The following is a 17,621-nucleotide window of genomic DNA, read 5'->3' as shown; positions in this document are numbered from 1 at the left end:
ATCACAATACTATGTGATACATCACAATACGATACTGTAATACATCACGATACTATGTAATACATCACGATACTATGTAATACATCACGATACAATACTGTGATGCATCACGATACTATGTGATACATCATGATACTGTGATACATCACACACAGACTTAATAACATTGCTATGTGGAAAAAGAACTAAAGTAAATCAAACTTTAAACACTCACGCTAAGCTTCAGACACCCAGATTTATGCTCTGGAGCACAAAAAAGCATCATATGACAGCCCTAACATTTATTCTCATCATAAAATATTAGATATAAAGATGAAACATCATATGAGAAGTAACAAAATAAAACAGTCAGATAAATATATTAAAATAAAAAGCAGAATCTATTCTGCAATGTACTATTACTGTAATGGGAAACACAAACTAGTTTTATTAAGAATTCCCACTCTTAAACTTACAAATCAGGTTTTTGCATCAGAACTAAAAGAGTCAGAATTACATCACTAAGAACCGAATCACGCTCCGGAGGAGAAGGTGTCACGTCGAGTACAAACAAAACGGCCCGCCGTGTGAAGCCAGGGCTTCGAAAACAGAAGAGAAAAGACAAGTGGGCATGTTGAGGAGATGTTGTTGACCGGGAGAGGAAGGTGAGGAAAGGTGGTGACCCCAGATGAGACGAGGGGGACCTTATCTGGAGGGCCTCATCTCTCGCTCGTCAGCCTCGGGTCAGAGCATCGCTCAGACGCTCCGAGCATCCTCCCGCTCTGACACACGCCGACACGCGCGTCATTTTGCGAGCTGTCGGCGTGTCAGTGTGTGTCGGGCTGCTTTTGGAGACGCTCTTATCTCCAGTGTCATCGACTGTGATGCCTGAGCCCACGCAGCGCTCCGGGAGGCGCCGTGGAAAACGCTCGCATCAGAGAGTCACGCAGATTCGTGCACATGCTGAGTGTGTAACGCAAAACATCAACATGGCGTTCAGAGTTTACCGCTAATGACAGGAAGATCTGCCATAAACCTCGGCTGCAAAATACACACAAGCTGTTTTCACTGACCTTTATTCTCCTAGAATTGTGTTTTTAATGCAGCAAATTTGAAAGAATTTCCATTTTAAACAGCGCCACCATTTCCTCTCATGACTTCTGCCTCGTACGGGGCAATTCAACTGGTGGCCCGGGGATCACATCCGGCCCTTTGGTGAGCTCAGCCCGGCCCACGGATTAGTTGTTGTCAAATAAAAATAAAATTAAATATATATATATATATATATATATATGTATATGTATATGCCTAGCAAAATGCTAGCTAAACATGAGCTAAAAGTACCAATAGGCTAGTTATACATCACAAAATGCTAGCTAAACATGAGCTAAAAGTATCAAAAAGCTAGCTATAAGTAGCAAAATGCTTGCTAAGCACAAGTTAAAAGTTGCAAAAGGCTAGCTATAAGTAGCAAAAAGCTAGCTAAGCACGAGCTAAAAGTAGCAAAAGGCTAGCTATACATCACAAAATGCTAGCTAAACATGAGCTAAAAGTAGCAAAAAGCTAGCTATAAGTAGCAAAATGCTTGCTAAGCACAAGTTAAAAGTTGCAAAAGGCTAGCTAAACATGAGCTAAAAGTAGCAAAGGGCTAGCTATAAGTAGCAACATGTTAGCTCTGTGCTAACAGTAATAAAAGGTTACTCAAAAACTAAAAGCAGCAAAATGCTAGCTAAAAGTAGCAGTAGGTTCGTGTTGAGGATGACTTTCAGCTACTACCACACCAAACTTTAGCTCAGTCTCTGTATAGCTACAGCCATGTTTTGTTTGATCAAATTAATTAGCTGTGGCGGCCATCTTAAATCATGCTGACTTTAAAAGATAAAAGGTTGTAGATGTACAGCCAATTATCACTTTGTGTGCGTTTCATTAACATCCGACCTGTTGTTTATTGGATATTTTGCTAACAGAAAGACACATGCATTACATGATCACCCGCCTTTTAGGCTAGTCAAGGCATATTGTAGCTGCATTAAAAAGGTTCATGTAAAATATTAAAAACAGACTGAAGTTTGAGGATTTTGGAGAAACTATTTCTTTTTCCGTCTCCGTTTCAGGCCGCCAGCCTGCCGATGTCCATCATCATCGTGGGGGTCGGGCCTGCAGAGTTTGACGGTAAACTCATTCATGTTGTTCGTTTTTCTGTTTGTCGATCGGTACGAGAAAAATCACACGCACGTTTTTTAGGATTTAATGTTTTGTTTTCTTCTCTGCAGCCATGATTGAGTTGGACGGCGACGAAGTCAGAATCTCATCCAGAGGAAAACAAGCTGAGCGAGACATCGTTCAGGTAATTTAATACGTCCAAAAGGTAGTTTGGTAGTATTTTGCTTTAAATTGATACCTTTTTTCACCAGTTTCTCCATTTTTATTTCAAATAACCATCGAAAAGAGCATTTATAATTTCACGGAGGTTAAGGTTGAGTCGTTTTGGGAAGACTTCTCGTTCAAGCTGCTTTTATGAATCATGTTTTGAGTCTCCGAGAGCTGAATTTCTTCCAACAATCTGCAGTTTTATGAATCTGGCCCCCCGGCTCGCCTCGACCCTCTGACGGTGAGAACGAGAACAAACAGAGACCCTCACCTCTAACCTCGGCTCTGAAAGCTTAAACGGCCTGCAGGGAATTTAATCTTTTCTGAGAAAAGGTTATGAATATCTTACCTGCTGTAGATAGCTCTGTGAGCAACCTTAGTTTGGAGAAATGCTTTAATTCTGACAGTGTTGATGAGGTGACTTTGTCTAAAAAAAAGATATTTTATAAAATATTTTAACCCTTTCAGGCATGAATTATGATAATTCAGACTGTAGTCTTTTTCTTTCTCTTATGTCATAAAAAAAGGGTGAAAAAAAGACTTTATTTTCTCGAATCCATCTTGGAGTTTGCTTGATTTTGCGTTAATAGTTGCGATCGAAACATCGCGAAATCCTGGAGGGTCTGATTTATATATCACCTTGTCACAACAAAGGTCGTCTCAGGGTTATAAAGAGGCAGTTAGTGAAAGTTATCTGTCTGAGGACGCCAGCAGACTGGGTTGAATCTCCGTTTCCTGAGCGGCACGGTGGAGACAGCGGGAAGGAAAGACTCCCTTCGAACAGGAAGAAACCTCCAGCAGAACCAGAACCAGGCTCAGGACGGGCGGGGTTTGAGAGGACAGGAAAGAGACGCAGACACATCTGGCGCTCTAGGATTCACAGAAACTGAATCTCGAGGGGTCTGGGATGTTCGCAGCGAACCCCGCGAGCGTTTCCAGGGAAACGTCGGCGTCAGAGGTTTGTTGAAACTCACCCCTTCTTGTTCCTCTTCCCCTCCCAGTTTGTGCCGTTCAGGGACTACACAGACCGAGGCGGGTACAACATCTTGAGCATGGCCCGGCTCGCGAAGGACGTCTTGGCCGAGATCCCGGACCAGTTCCTGTCCTACATGCGGACCCGCGGGATAAAGCCGTCGCCAGCGCCGCCTCCCTACACGCCACCGGGGCAGCCCATCCAAACTCAGATTTAAAAGAGGAAAGGCTTAAAGGAAGATTTAAAAGTTGTAAAAAAAAATAATAATAATAACAAAAAAAAACAGTCAGGTGTTTGCAGAACTTTACGCGCAAAATACTTCCATTTTCCTTAAAGCGGCTCTCCGCGCCTTGTTGTCGGGGATGGCGGCGCTCTCTCTCGTGTTCAGGAAGCGGTACGCCGGGCCAGGACAGAAGCGCTTTAAAGGGGGGGGGATAAATCCAGCGAGAGTCTGTTTACTTCCACTGTTAAGACTTCCTGTAATTGTCTGGATTTTTATTTTACTCTTTTATTTTCCCCTGGGAAACCTGGAAAGGTTCAGCTGGTAGGTTTAAGCTTTGATTCTTTTTTTAAAAAAAGGAAGGAAAATCAATGAAGGACTTTTTTTTGGGGGGGGGACAGATTGTAAAGAGAATGTCTCCAGACGAACAACTTGAACATTAACTTCTGTAAAAACAAGAAACTGTTTCTCTTCTTCTCTTTCCAACTCGCTCACTGTTTACAGCTAAAGCTATGAAGGATTTTTACTGTTGATACTTTTATATTCGTACAGTTTCTTTCTCCTGGTGTTGGTGTCAGGTAGCAGCAGTGCAGGTCCTGGTAGCCCTTCTGTACCGTACCGTGCCGTACCGTACCGTACTCTGGTGTTTGTAATAACCTTCTTTTTTTGCATGAGTGTAGCCTCAGTCCAGTGCATGCAAACGGTGGCCCTGCACTACCTCTTCCACTGTGGGACGCGAGTGCGCTCGTCTGTCACCTCGCCCCCCCCGCCGTGTCTCCTTCGTTGCTCTTTCTTCGCGCTCTCAGTAGCTGCGTTTCCATCAGCAGGTCGGAGTTAAAATCCACATATTTATTTATTTTTTATGATTCAGTGTCTGAGGGTAAATCCCCACCCAGGAAAAAGCTTATAAGTTTGGTAGGTGCCCAGGAACCTGTATTATGACGCGACTTTTTACCCTTGTGTCTAGTACAAACAGGGGTTAGACCAAGGGTGGGCAATCCTGGTCCTCGAGGGCCACCATCCTGCATGTTTTCCTTGTTTCCCTGCTCCAACACACCTGATTCATGGTTAAATCACCTCTTCTTGTTCTGCAGAAGCCTGTTAATCACTCATTGATTCAAATCAGGTGTGTTGGAGCAGAGGAACAAGTAAAACATGCAGGATGGTGGCCCTCCAGGACCAGGGTTGGAGACCCTTGGGTTAGACAACGAAACTGAAACACCTGGAACATCCCTTTCAGACAGTTAATCCTGTTGGATGTGGTAGGTCCTTCTTGGTGGTATGCTGACATTCCCCTGCACACCGTGGCTCTTGATACATCACAAAGACTTGCTGTCTTGGTCACAGATGCGGCAGCAAGACGCGCACCAACAATTTATCCTCTTTTGAACTCTGAACTCTGGTATGTCACCCATAATGTTGTGTGCGTTGCAATATTTGGATCAAAACTGAGCTCTTACTGGTGCAATGTGCAATTAATGAAGATCGGCCACCAGGCCGGTCCAGTTTAGCCACGAAACCTCCCACACTAACATGCCAGGTGTTTCAGTTTCATTGTCTAACCCCTGTACTTACCAGGTATGTACTTTGTATTTGCCCAGTACATATTGGACCTGGTACCTGGTACATACCGGGCTGTTAGGAAGGGACTCGTTACCCTGCATTTACAGAGTATGCACCTGCTTCTTACCTTCCTTACCTTTACTTACCTAGTTCTTATTGGATATTTGTCTGGTACCTGGTACTTGCACAGTATCTGGTACTTATCAGGTGCCTACAAGGACCAGGCTGTATTATGAAGTAACTCTTCCATACCTGGTATGTACCAGGTAAATACCAGGCTGTATTATGTATTGCTTCCAAAACGGCTAATCTTGGACACCAACGTACCAGTTTTGCCGTCTGAATCAAACGATTTGTGATCAGGAGGAACACAGGAGGGAGAACCTTCATGTGGGTTCTACCCTGAGAGTTTATGAATCCGATCCCATCAACAAACTGCCAAGAACCTTTGGTAAGAATTGGTTTTTTGACTGTATTTCTAAACATACCGTAAATCAGGGGTGTCAGACTCCCAGGCCTCGAGGCTCCGCAGTCCTGGGAGTTTTAGGTTTTTTTTTCTGCTCCGACACACCTGATTCAGACGGTTTAATCACCTCCTCATCAAATCGTCAGGTTCTCCAGGATCACGGCAACAAGTCCCCCCCCCCACCGAGGAATGGAGTTTGACACCTGTGTCGTAAATGAGTTAAAAAAAAAAAAAAAGACCAGTTAGGCCCCTTGCACATTGGACGACGACCCCTGCAGGATAAAAAGAATCCGCCAGAAAGTGGATGATCTTTGCAGAGTTACGGCAAAGTTTTCAGTCTGTGGGCTTTCCCGTTACTGCTGATAAGAGCTTGATTGGTTTACGACCCGGTTGGTGGCGTTTTGGTGCCGGGCTCCTGTTTTCAGTTTCTCAGCATGTTAGCATTAGCATGTCCAAATGAAATCAGGGGAACCCATTTGCCAAATCCCATTTTCAAGTGTTACTGATACCACGCCATCAGTCGTTGCAGAATCCTTTTATGTTGCCAGATCCTGTATTTACGTAAAATATGGGTTTTTTGATGCCAAACAAAAGACTGGACGTAGGTGTTGTTTTATCTCAATAAACCGTTGAATTATTCTGTTATGAGGCGTAAGTTTCCCTTAAATACGTTTTACGTTCAACCGGAGCCAACACAGGTGGAACCTAGAACCTGTTTTTCTTTTTAAGCACATAATACAGAAACATTTATATGCACGTTCCTTGGCGCCGCTGCTAACGTTGTCGTAGGTTTTTAGTTTGGACCCGGTTTCTCCCCGATCCTTTTTTTTAAATTTAACGTAGCATCACTGACTGTTGAATGGAAATGTAGCTACTGTTCCTCTCTTCGTTCATCTGTCCCGTCTCTCCTCCGAGCCGCCTTTTTTTTTAAAAAAAAAAAAAAGGGACGAGGGGGTTTCATCTCTTTCCGTTCCCGCTCCGTCTGTAACCGACAGCAGCTGCTCTCAGACGAAACGTTTGAGCAAAAAGAGCCCAGTGGTCAAAAATGCGTAATAAAACACTTTTCCCTACTTTTGTATGTTAACGAATATGTGAGTGCGCTTTCTTTGTTTTAATTTTTTTTAAACTTCTCATTTAATCGCACTTATAGCTTTGATACAGCTTTATATGTATGTTTTTCTGACGTGCCAACCGTGTGAAAAAGTGACGAGTTTCCAGTGAACTCGGATTGTCTTCTATTTTCGTCACCAATGTTTGAGTGGATAAAAGTCCAAATGGGGGATATAACATTTAAAAACTGAACATTGGGGGGGGGGATAACACTGCAGCACTTAAATTTATGGACTAACATGTCGGCACTGCAGTGATTTTATATCAAATTATTGACTGTGAGCAAATTTTACTTTTTTAATTTAACGTTTGTCAGTTTTTTACGCCTCTCTGTACCAAGTTCAACCAGACAGTATCAAGTTTTACAAAAGCTGTTTGTATTATAGTTTTCTTTTTACTGTTGTGCAGCGTTTCCATTGACTCGAAGGCCAGAATAGAAATAAAATAATAAAGTATTTAAATCTTAAACTGATCAAATTAAACTAGAGAATCTGTGTGTGTTAGTATATTGTTGAAGCGGACGACAAATCACGAATTTAGGGGAAAAATTTGATGTATTTTTTGCGTATTTCCTCAAAATTTGCACAATTAAAGCAAAACTTAAAAAAAAAAAAAAGATATAAAAATGACTGTACGAAGCAGATCTTGTGTGTTTCTGCTGAGAATTTTGACCCTGCATCGAAACAGCTTGGCTTATATCAGGTTTTCGCTCGTTTTCGTTCCTACCGTTGTTTTTTTTTTGCAGTAGCCGAGCGCCAACATGGCTGAACGAACCGTACGGGTGTGTGTGAGCGTCGGTTCAGCCGCCCGCCGCATTCAAAGCTTAGCTGGACACATCATTAAAACCGCAGGTCAGGATGAGCAGCTCATTACGGCGGCAAACAAACCGTTTAATTCCACGTCCACCGAGCTGTCAGCATGTCCGACAGACACGCCGGCTTCGCCTCTGCTAATTGGTTGACCCGAAACCAAACAAAGTTTGGTTTGGTTAACGTTGGCGAGCTGGAGCGCTTGGCTGCGTTGTTTTCATTTTTCATTTTTGTTCAATAATTCAGCTGCAAATTTGATTAATTAAGCGACTTCTGTGTTTTTTTTTTGTGGCGTTTCCACCATTTTACAGCCAGTTTTTCACCTAAAACGGTCATTTGGATGTTTTTGAAGTGAGTTTCTGTGGAAAGGATACGAACAATAAGCATCCAGCTCGTCTTAAATAGCTCTTCGGACGACCTCAGTTTGAAAAATTTGACAGAACTGGTGAGCTAACGGCTACGCTAAATGAACTGTGGCTCCAATATTACAAAACGTAATATTGATTTCAAGGCCAAACAAAAGAAAAATAATCAAAGTAAAAAACAAAATCAATTAGTATGCCTTTAAATAAAAACATTTAAAGCAGATTCTGTGACTATATGTCAACTACCAGGTGTGGTTTTTTTGTTTTTTTGCCGAAGAAAACAGCCGAAGTGACTGAAAACAGGTGAAACTTTCTGGCCGTATTTGTTCGCCTACGCAGACAACAGCCAGCCTCGTGGAGGTCGGTCATGTGACTCGACCTTCCACCCGGTTCTCAGCAGATTCAGCCTTCGTTTACGTTGAGCGCGGACCTGCATTTCCCAAATCTGGTGAACTCTTCTAAAATACACCAATAGTTCCAGTTCAGGATGACCTGTTTTATGCTCCTTTTTGTGCAGCGGCTCAATAATAATGACGTTTATGTGGCTTAAAATAAGTTAAATTTATTAAACTTTAAACAACAAAACTTTATCCAAACTTAAAAAAAAGGGAAAAGCAGCCGAACCTGAACAACTAAAGCTCCATTTTGAACAGAAATCTGACTTTTATGGCGTTTTTTGTTTCACGTTGTGCACGTAGCTCGACGCAGACAGTTTAAAACTTTTCTTTTAAATCGTTTTCGGGCGTCACCTGCTCCGGTCGGAACCCGATCTGGGCGCGTGCGAGCGTGCGCATGCATGCATGTTGCTCGGCGAGTGTCTGCAAGGCACATTTCTAGAAGTGTTTTCTTAGACCAAGTGAGGTGTAAACACGCATAAGGTATTTGTTTACTAAAGACATCCAAATAACCTATTATATGCTCGTCATATCTTCTTAACGATGTGCACTATGTTTGCATGTGCAGTTTGACAAAGGATGCATCAGTTCCTTTGGTTGAAAACTGAGTGTTTATACAGATAATATATACGACTAACTGTACAAAATGGCCTTAAATCTTTCTGACTTTCTTAGAATTGTGCGATGCCTTCTTCAGAAACGTCTTTTCTTTACAGGATTTGATCCGTATCTATTTTGTGTCGGTGTTTTTATTGCTTTCTAGTGTGTTTTCTTTGCGGGAGACCAAAAAAAAACAACGAAAAACAAAAAAAAGTTTTGGTTCTGAGACGAATTAAATTCAATATCTTGTACTTTTTTGAAACCGTGATTGATCAGATAAAGCATGGCTGAAGTACTGATTGTCTGATGATACATAGATGACTATTTCTGTATTGAGCTATGAATTTTTAAATAAATATTCATACGAAACTCGACTTTGCTTCTTTTAATCCGAAATGTCCTTCATACATTGTAGCGCACTCATAAACACACAAAATAACAGAAGTTATCCTTGTCTTTGAGCTTTTATGCCTAATTAGCACTTTTCCTCTTCAACATTCAGGAACTCTGCAGGAATTTGAAAAGATGCTGAGATTCATTTCCGGCTTGTTTTTTGTCTGACTTTTTTTTTTTCTTGACAGATGACATTTTAAGAGTTCTGCTGGGGCTCAAATGAACTCAAAAACGCTAAAATCGTCGCCGTGGGAACGCGTTTCACCCGTCAATGTGTGTAAATTTATCTGATCCTAAACACCCAAATGAAGAATATAATAATACCAAATCTAAGCAGTGAGATGTACACAGGAAGTTTGTGTTTTATGGACATTATAAAAAGATACAATCGTGACCTAATGCTCAAAATCTGCTGGTTTTGTGGATTTTAAGCAGCTGTCAAATTTTACACACATATACAGAAAATGGTACTGATTCATTGAACGCATTCTTCTTGTAATGAAATTAGATTTTATTCATTTTATAAATGAGTTTTACCTCCAACAAGGAGGTTCTGTTTTCTGTCTGTGGACAGAAAACTCAAAACGTTACGAACGGATTTTCAGGAAATTTTCAGGAAACGTCGAACAAACAAGCTGGAGAACAGGAATGTTAAACACCACGGCTGGACACCTCGTGGGTCGAGGGTGATCCCCACTGATTTCAAGGTTCGTGGGGTCAAAGGTCAAGGTCTCAGGTAACGCGTTTGTTAAACACTCGTCTCTGCTCCCACATGTGACCCTTCTGTTTCCGGTCGTGTCCGTTGGTTTGTTTGTCCGTCTGTCTGCGAAGATCAGGTAAAAAACTAAAGAACAGATTTGGAGGAAATGTTCAGGAAATGTTGGGATTAAATTCTGGTTCTGATCCAGATTAGGATCCAGATTGCACTGTTTTTTAAATCCTGCTGTGGCCTCGGTGGAGGTTTGCTCCATTGAGTGCTTCAAGGTTTACATTCGGTTTGGACACTTATGTCCTCTGGCATCCATCAGGGATGCTGCAGCACCTTTTGCACCCCTACTTCCCAAGGTTGGGGTTAAAACTGAGTCAGTGCTTTAGGATCCTCAGGTTTGAGGACAGTGGCGCCAGATATACAATAATACAATAAATACAATACAATAAATATATTTATACAATAGTTTTGGCACTTTCTTTTAGTGAAAGCGACAGTACGATATTTCATCATTTCTTATCTGGCAACCCTGGCCAGGCAGTCTAAGATGCTACATTTATTTAAACATTGTGACGTGTTTAATCTCAAAACAGAGTAGTTTTTAAGCTGCTCACCACCAACAGAGGATGGGAAAGCCACACACTGGGTGTTGGACTTATTTAGCGTTTAGGAGTTCTGTACAAAAGTAAATGAACTCTGTAAAGATAAGATGTGATCAACATCAATAGATTAATTAGCTCTTTTGAAGTCTGTATGAATTTTAAATGATGCTCTTCCAGGGATTGCCATCGCAGCTGCATTACAAGTCCTCGGGACTCGTCTCTGCCTACCAGGGGGTCCACTCGCGTTGGACGTGGACAGAGCAGCGAGCCCGCCTCACCTGGGGACCAAAGTTTGTGCCGCAGAACTGGGCTTCGAGCTTCGACTTCCAGTGGATCAGTGAGTATGACTGAGAAAAGAGAACACGTGAGCTCCAACGAGCGCAACACAAACTCACTCAGAAATGGATGCATGGGAGTTCAAAGCTCGAAGTAACAGGGCTGTGGAAAGTCAGCCCTGAGGTTTAATCGAATCTGTCGGGCACCAGTTTTGTTGTAAATTTCACAAAATATGTTACGATATTTTGAATTTAGCTGTTTTACCATTTTTATTGGAAACACCTGGCCGTCCCTGCTCGTTACCCCATACTGCAGGACAAGTACTGAGTACTTTCTTAGAGCTTTTACCTGGTACTTTCCTGGTACTTACAGTTATCTACAGGGACTATAAGTACCTGCTCACGTAGGCTGTAATATAAAGTGATTAAATGTTCAACCAGATCATTAAAAACTTGATTTTTGATGCAGAAACTTTAGTGTTTGTTGCTTTTTCTGTGCAGGATATCGAGCAACATTTTTTTAAAAACCCATTTCAGGGACAGGTTCATGTAAACTTTGCTTTGGAATATGTTCAAATAAAAAGAACCTGAGCATTTTTCTCACCTCTAATTGCAGTTTTGTTGCTGACTTGGTCCAAACACCCACTTCGAATCTCCCGTCCTACGAAACTTTCTGCAAATTTCGTCCAATTAATGTTCGTTAGTAAATCCTGAGCTCTCGTTCACATGGTAACTGTATTATTCTATTGCCATATGCCTGAAAGTCCCAATTAGTGTTTTTTTTTTGTTGTTTTCTTCAGACTCCCACTTGCTCTGTGTTTGTTTCCATCTTGATAACGAGCGTGTGATGATTCGTCCCCATAAGATGTGTCGCTTTGTGGAAGTGGAGTGTTCGCTGCTGTACATGTCGCTCAGAATTACACGGAATTCCTGCAGATAACCGGGAAAGATGAATCCGACAGTCTGCAGATTTGTAGGTTGTCATGTCGATGGCGTTGGGCGTGCCGTGAACTGTAAATTTGTCCACATGTTGCTGATAACAGAGCTGGATGCTGCAGACGGATATAATCAAGCTGTTCACCGACGCCCCACTCGATTATGTATATTAGATAGATTAGATAGATGTCAGGTTGTTGCCTTCTTGTTTTTTGTTTATTTTTGTTGTTGTCCCTCCCCACTCCTCGTTAAGGCGCTCATGGGTCTGGAAAGCGGACAGGGTTGGGGTTGCCGGATGAATTTGCCTTATTACGGGGCCCGAATTTGCGTACATTTGCAAAACAAATTCTGTTATCTGGTTTCACACGCGGGCTGGGGGACTGTGGATGAACGATGGGAGGTCAAATTATACGCCGGCCAGAGGTTAAAGGTCGATATGCAAGAGAAACATTCGACTCTAGTGTAAATTAAATCGTCTTACAGCTCATTTTATTTTGTTTCTGGTTAGCATAAAGAGCTAAGCTCAAAGCTACAGATATAGCTATATTGAACATGTTTGTTTGACTGTTAGCGAAATATCCCATGAGTCTCGGAAGCATTTTAATGCAACCATTGGATGGACGCCGATAAGGGATTAGCATTCATTTGCTTTTTATTTGCTCAGATATGGGTTTTTTTGTTTCCTTCCTGCGCAGGGAGAGCCTCGTTCGTGCCTCGAGCTGCTTTAGTTTCCCAGTTTCGCACGGGGGAAGGGCGCCGCGGCGTTCCGCGCAAAGAAACGACGCGGAAACGTCACCGTCGCCCAGAAATAACAGCTATTTAAGAGTCAAACGTTCGTTTTCCATTCAGACGAAGAGCGTTTAGCTGCAACCACAGCAGATTTTATCTCAGTCTTGTAGGTAACCGGCCGCTTTATGCGTCTCCTAAGGTCAGTTAGCTGCGGCAGCCATCTTGAATTGGACTGACTCCAAAGGTTAACCAGCTGTGGATGTAGATCCAGTGATAAAGTTTCATCAAATACGTTCATGAGAGCAGAGAGGTTTACCAAAGGAGTCACCTGTGACCTTTTTGACCCTGTGACCTTGAAATCAATAGGCATCACCCTTGACCCATGAGGTGTCCGAAGCACTTCACGAAAACTCGGTTCAGACAGACAGTCGCTACCGAACACGTCCTCCTCGGCGGAGGTGATTAATTCGAAGATGTTTCTTAAAAATGTTCAAAAAGTCCGAAAACTTTACGGATTTAAACAGTCTGAAGGACACGCGCAGGGAAACGGCTGACTCCGCTCGCCGCTTAACGTTGGAAACACCTCTGCACCGAATCGCTACGCGGATATCAGTTGATGCAGAAGGCGGCGGCGGGTTTTCACGCCTCAAAAAGACTCCATGCCTTCACGTCTGAGGAAGTCTTAATGAACACTGTGCTTGATGTCTGTCAGGCAGGGTCGTAATTATCTGCGCCTGTCACTTCCTGACACCGTCCGTTGCTTAGCAACTGACCCCCGAGGCGCAGCTTCCCTCGGATTGGAGTTAATATTTCTCAGAAATCTGGGGGAAAAAAAAAAAAGACTAAAGCCTTCCTCGAGGTTTAGACCAAGAATGTCGCAGTTTCATGTGAGATTGCAATATTTTTTTTGCAAAATCTTAGCACACCAAAGTTTAGCTAAATATCTTTGGAGAGGTCAGTTAGCTGTGGCAGCCATCTTGAATCCGGCTGACTCCAAAAGCCAAGAGTCTAAAGTAGAGGAATTGCATTTTATGCAAAAAAGGCGCTGAAAACAGCTGAAATTTGATAAAGAAGCTACGTAAAACTGAGTTGCAGAAGCTAAAGGAAGCAGAAAACTAGCATAAAAGTCGCTAAATGCTAGCTAAAAGCAGCAACCTGTCAGGTAAATGCTAACAGTAGCATAAAGCTTATCTAAAAGCAAAGAGTTTGGAGCACGTGTTGAGGATGACTCTCAGCTACTACCACACCAAAGTTTGGCTCAATAACTGTAAAATTCACAGAGTTATAGCTGTTTTTGTTTGGCTAAGGTCAGTTAGCTGTGGTGGCCATCTTGAATCAGGTTGTCTCAAATAGGTTCAGGTGATGGTAAACAAAATAAATTAAATTTTATGTGAATCGGTGCTGAATGACGGCTGAAATGTGATGAGCTGGTAAAGCTAAAGAGAGCAGAACACTAGCTAAAGGCTAAAAGTAGCTAAATGCTAGCTAAAATTAACATTGGCAAAATGTTATTTCAAAGCTAAAAGTAGCAGAATGCTAGCTAAAAGTAGAAAACGTTAGCTGAAATCTAAAAGTAGCAATAAGCTAGCTAAAAGCAAAGAGTTTGGATACGTGTTGAAGGTCAGTTAGCTGTGGCGGCCATCTTGAATCAGGCTGACTCCAAAAGCCAAGAGTCTAAAGTAGAGGAATTGCATTTTATGCAAAAAAGGCGCTGAAAACAGCTGAAATTTGATAAAGAAGCTACGTAAAACTGAGTTGCAGAAGCTAAAGGAAGCAGAAAACTAGCATAAAAGTCGCTAAATGCTAGCTAAAAGCAGCAACCTGTCAGGTAAATGCTAACAGTAGCATAAAGCTTATCTAAAAGCAAAGAGTTTGGAGCACGTGTTGAGGATGACTCTCAGCTACTACCACACCAAAGTTTGGCTCAATAACTGTAAAATTCACAGAGTTATAGCTGTTTTTGTTTGGCTAAGGTCAGTTAGCTGTGGTGGCCATCTTGAATCAGGTTGTCTCAAATAGGTTCAGGTGATGGTAAACAAAATAAATTAAATTTTATGTGAATCGGTGCTGAATGACGGCTGAAATGTGATGAGCTGGTAAAGCTAAAGAGAGCAGAACACTAGCTAAAGGCTAAAAGTAGCTAAATGCTAGCTAAAATTAACATTGGCAAAATGTTATTTCATATCTAAAAGTAGCAGATAGTAGCAAGTAGCAGCTAGCTAAAAGCAGAAAATGTTAGCTGAAATCTAAAAGTAGCAATAAGCTAGCTAAAAGCAAAGAGTTTGCATACGTCTTGAAGACGACTCTCAGCTACTACCACACCAGAGTTTAGCTCCGTATCTGTTCAGTTTACTGAGTTACTGCCATGTTGTGTCAGCTAAGGTCAGTTAGCTGTGGAGGCCATCTTGAATCAGGCTGATTCCAAAAACCAAGAGTCTAAACCAGAGAAATTGCAGAAAACACTAAACATTAAAATATAAACGTTGCTAAATGCTAACGAAAAGCAGCAAAACACGTGGTAAATGCTAAGCCATGTTGTTTTAGCTAAGGTCAGTTAGCTGTGGCGGCCATCTTGAATCAGGCTGACTCCAAAGGTTAATCAGTTGTAGACGCAAAACCAATGATTGCTTTGAGAGTTTCATTGAACTCCATCCTGTGGCTCATGAGATATTTCGCTAACAGACAGACTTGATTGCGATATTTAATATTTAACGGCACAAACGATGAGATCAGTTTGCGCTCAGAGTACAACTTGGAGGCTCCAACCAAACTACAATTTAGCTCAATTTCTGTAGAGATGACTTAAGTTACGGACGTTTTTGTGTTTGCTGTGGCGGCCATCTTGAATCAAGTTAACTCCAACAGTTCATCAGGTGATTTCTGTATTAGAGAGATGAACAGAGGCGAAGCCGTCTTCGCCTTCAGACTCCGGCGCTGAACGTGAACCCGTGTTTGAGCGCCTGGACGCTCGGAGGACCACCCACCGTGCTCCCACGCGTCCCTCCCAGGACGTCAGGCTCACGGACAGCTCGCCACTGATAGGAACGTGGGCCCGTTGTATAATTATTGTGTCGCTCTAATAAAACTAAACACATGTTTTGACCACTCCGCCCACTGAACTCCCACCGCTGCGACTGAAATAGATTTTCATACGTGCTGCGATTGTTTTTCTCTCTGACAGTGCTGCGAGATGAACAGAAACGGATTTATACTTGTTTTTTTACAGAACTAAATGAGATTTCTATTTTTATTAGAATCATCTGTAAAATGCAATCACATTTTTATCAATTTTCATCGTTTGTTTTACTTTCCTGAACTCTGTTTAAACATATTTTCATCTTCAAACACGGAGCTGCAGACGCCCACATGCTCTGAAATTTAATTACTTTTTTTCCCACAATGCATTTCACTCCCTACTTAGGTAAGACCTCCGTGGCTTTAAGGTTGAGTCTCGAACTTTGAGACGCACGTGAACAAACTACGGCCCGAGGGCCAAAAGTGGTCTTTGGGCAGTCTCCATACGGTCCCCGATGTCCTTGATCACAAAGCAGGATGTAAAAATAATATAAATATAAGTTTTAATGCAAAGTTTGTTTATTCACGGACTCTGTTGCGCTAAAATAAATAAATCCCTGCGGTCCCAACCCCGGATAAAAGCGGAGGGTTGAACGTGGAGCTCGCAATAACACGACTCGTAGCCGTCTTCTGGGTAAATTTGATATTCTGAGGTCGTATTCAGACCTGACACATTTGGTCCGCTTTAATCGAAGCAGAGTTCGTTTCCAGCGTTGGTTCCGGACTTTTTGTGCAGGTGTGAATACAGTCATGGGGATCAAACAACCGGACCGAGACCCGCTTTTTGAGGCGGTCTCGGTCCGCTTCCAAACCAACTCTGGTGTGAATACAGAACGGACTTGAACCGAACTAACTGCGTAAAGCATGCGGCTTTTTGGACTTCATGGGCCACCGTTACTAAGCATCATGGGACAAATTCATTCAGCATTTAAGTTATGAAATTATTTCATAAATACTCATCGTTCTGAACAGATTTTAAGTGTTTTTTACTCGTTTTCCTCTCTCCCCCCGAGGCGGGGAGGATCAGCCGTCAGACACGAGCAGAACTCCAAACATTTCATTTAGATTTTTATGAGCTTCACTGTCAGAGTTTCAGTTTCTCATTTTACAGGAACGAAAGCATCTGACGTTAAATATTTGCTTTAAATTAACTGGAAGGTTCTCCGAACCACAGCCGCAGCCGCAGATTGTTGACTTTAATTAGTTTGAATCACAGAAACGTCCAGCTTTATCCTAGAACGCCTCCTAGTGGACGATTCCCACATTTTTAAGCTTTAATAACAATATTTGGAGTTAGAGTTCTCCTATACAACTAAACTAAACGTATTTAACATGATTATTTTTTAGCTTTTAGCTCCTCGTGAATAAAACTGCATAATTTTAATAGTTTTACTGTTTTTTCTCACTTGCAAACCTATTTTAATTCATATAAAAGTTTGTTTTTTAATCTTATTTGTTGCCAGTAGAGAGAAGTCTGATACTTTTTGATCATTTGAAGTATTTTGTCGTATGAATAAATGTTTGTATTTTACATCTTGGCCTCCTTGGACGACAGAAAAATGTTGAAATGCATTTTTAAATTATTCTTTTTACATCGTTTCCTTTCTTTGTAACTCAAAAGAAAACATTCAAGCTCGGAAGATTTGAGTTTGGCTCTTTCTTATGACCGCCTGAAGGCAAGAAGGGCAACGATGTTTTTTTGTCTGTCAGCAAAATATCTCACAAACCACTGGATTTTAAAGAAACTTTGAGGAAATTAATCGCCGGATGTGCATCAGCTTTCAGAGTCGATCCAGTTCAAGATGGCTGCCACGGCTGATCAACCCATAGCGAACAGAAATGGGGACAACTCGGCCATTTTTACAGATATTGAGCTGAAATTTGGCGTGGTAGTAGCTGAGAGTCATCCTAAAAGCTGCACGAGATCAAATATATCTATAATTCTGTCATTTCTCACTGACATCCAGACCTTCGGTGCTCGACCTTTCGTACAAATCAAGTTAGGATTAAACTCTTTGCCTGTAAAGTCGGCTTGTTGTCATAGTAACACAC

At 41.9% G+C, this 17,621-nt stretch overlaps 1 protein-coding gene across 1 annotated transcript in view; it reads left to right on the top strand.

Moving 5' to 3' along the window:
* LOC108244036 (copine-8) overlaps positions 1-9,219 on the top strand; it is a 99,181-nt gene extending 89,962 nt beyond the window's left edge. The window contains exons 18-20 of the mRNA XM_017429884.3: positions 2,094-2,151; positions 2,253-2,326; positions 3,351-9,219. Of these exons, the coding sequence (XP_017285373.1) occupies positions 2,094-2,151; positions 2,253-2,326; positions 3,351-3,539 (321 nt within the window). The 3' untranslated portion in view covers positions 3,540-9,219. The remainder of the gene's footprint in view (positions 1-2,093; positions 2,152-2,252; positions 2,327-3,350) is intronic.
* Positions 9,220-17,621: the final 8,402 nt, after the last annotated feature.

The sequence above is a fragment of the Kryptolebias marmoratus genome, linkage group LG18 (genome assembly GCF_001649575.2).
Source record: "Kryptolebias marmoratus isolate JLee-2015 linkage group LG18, ASM164957v2, whole genome shotgun sequence".
NCBI classification, from domain to species: Eukaryota; Metazoa; Chordata; class Actinopteri; order Cyprinodontiformes; family Rivulidae; genus Kryptolebias; species Kryptolebias marmoratus.
This window is presented reverse-complemented; position numbering and strand designations above follow the sequence as displayed.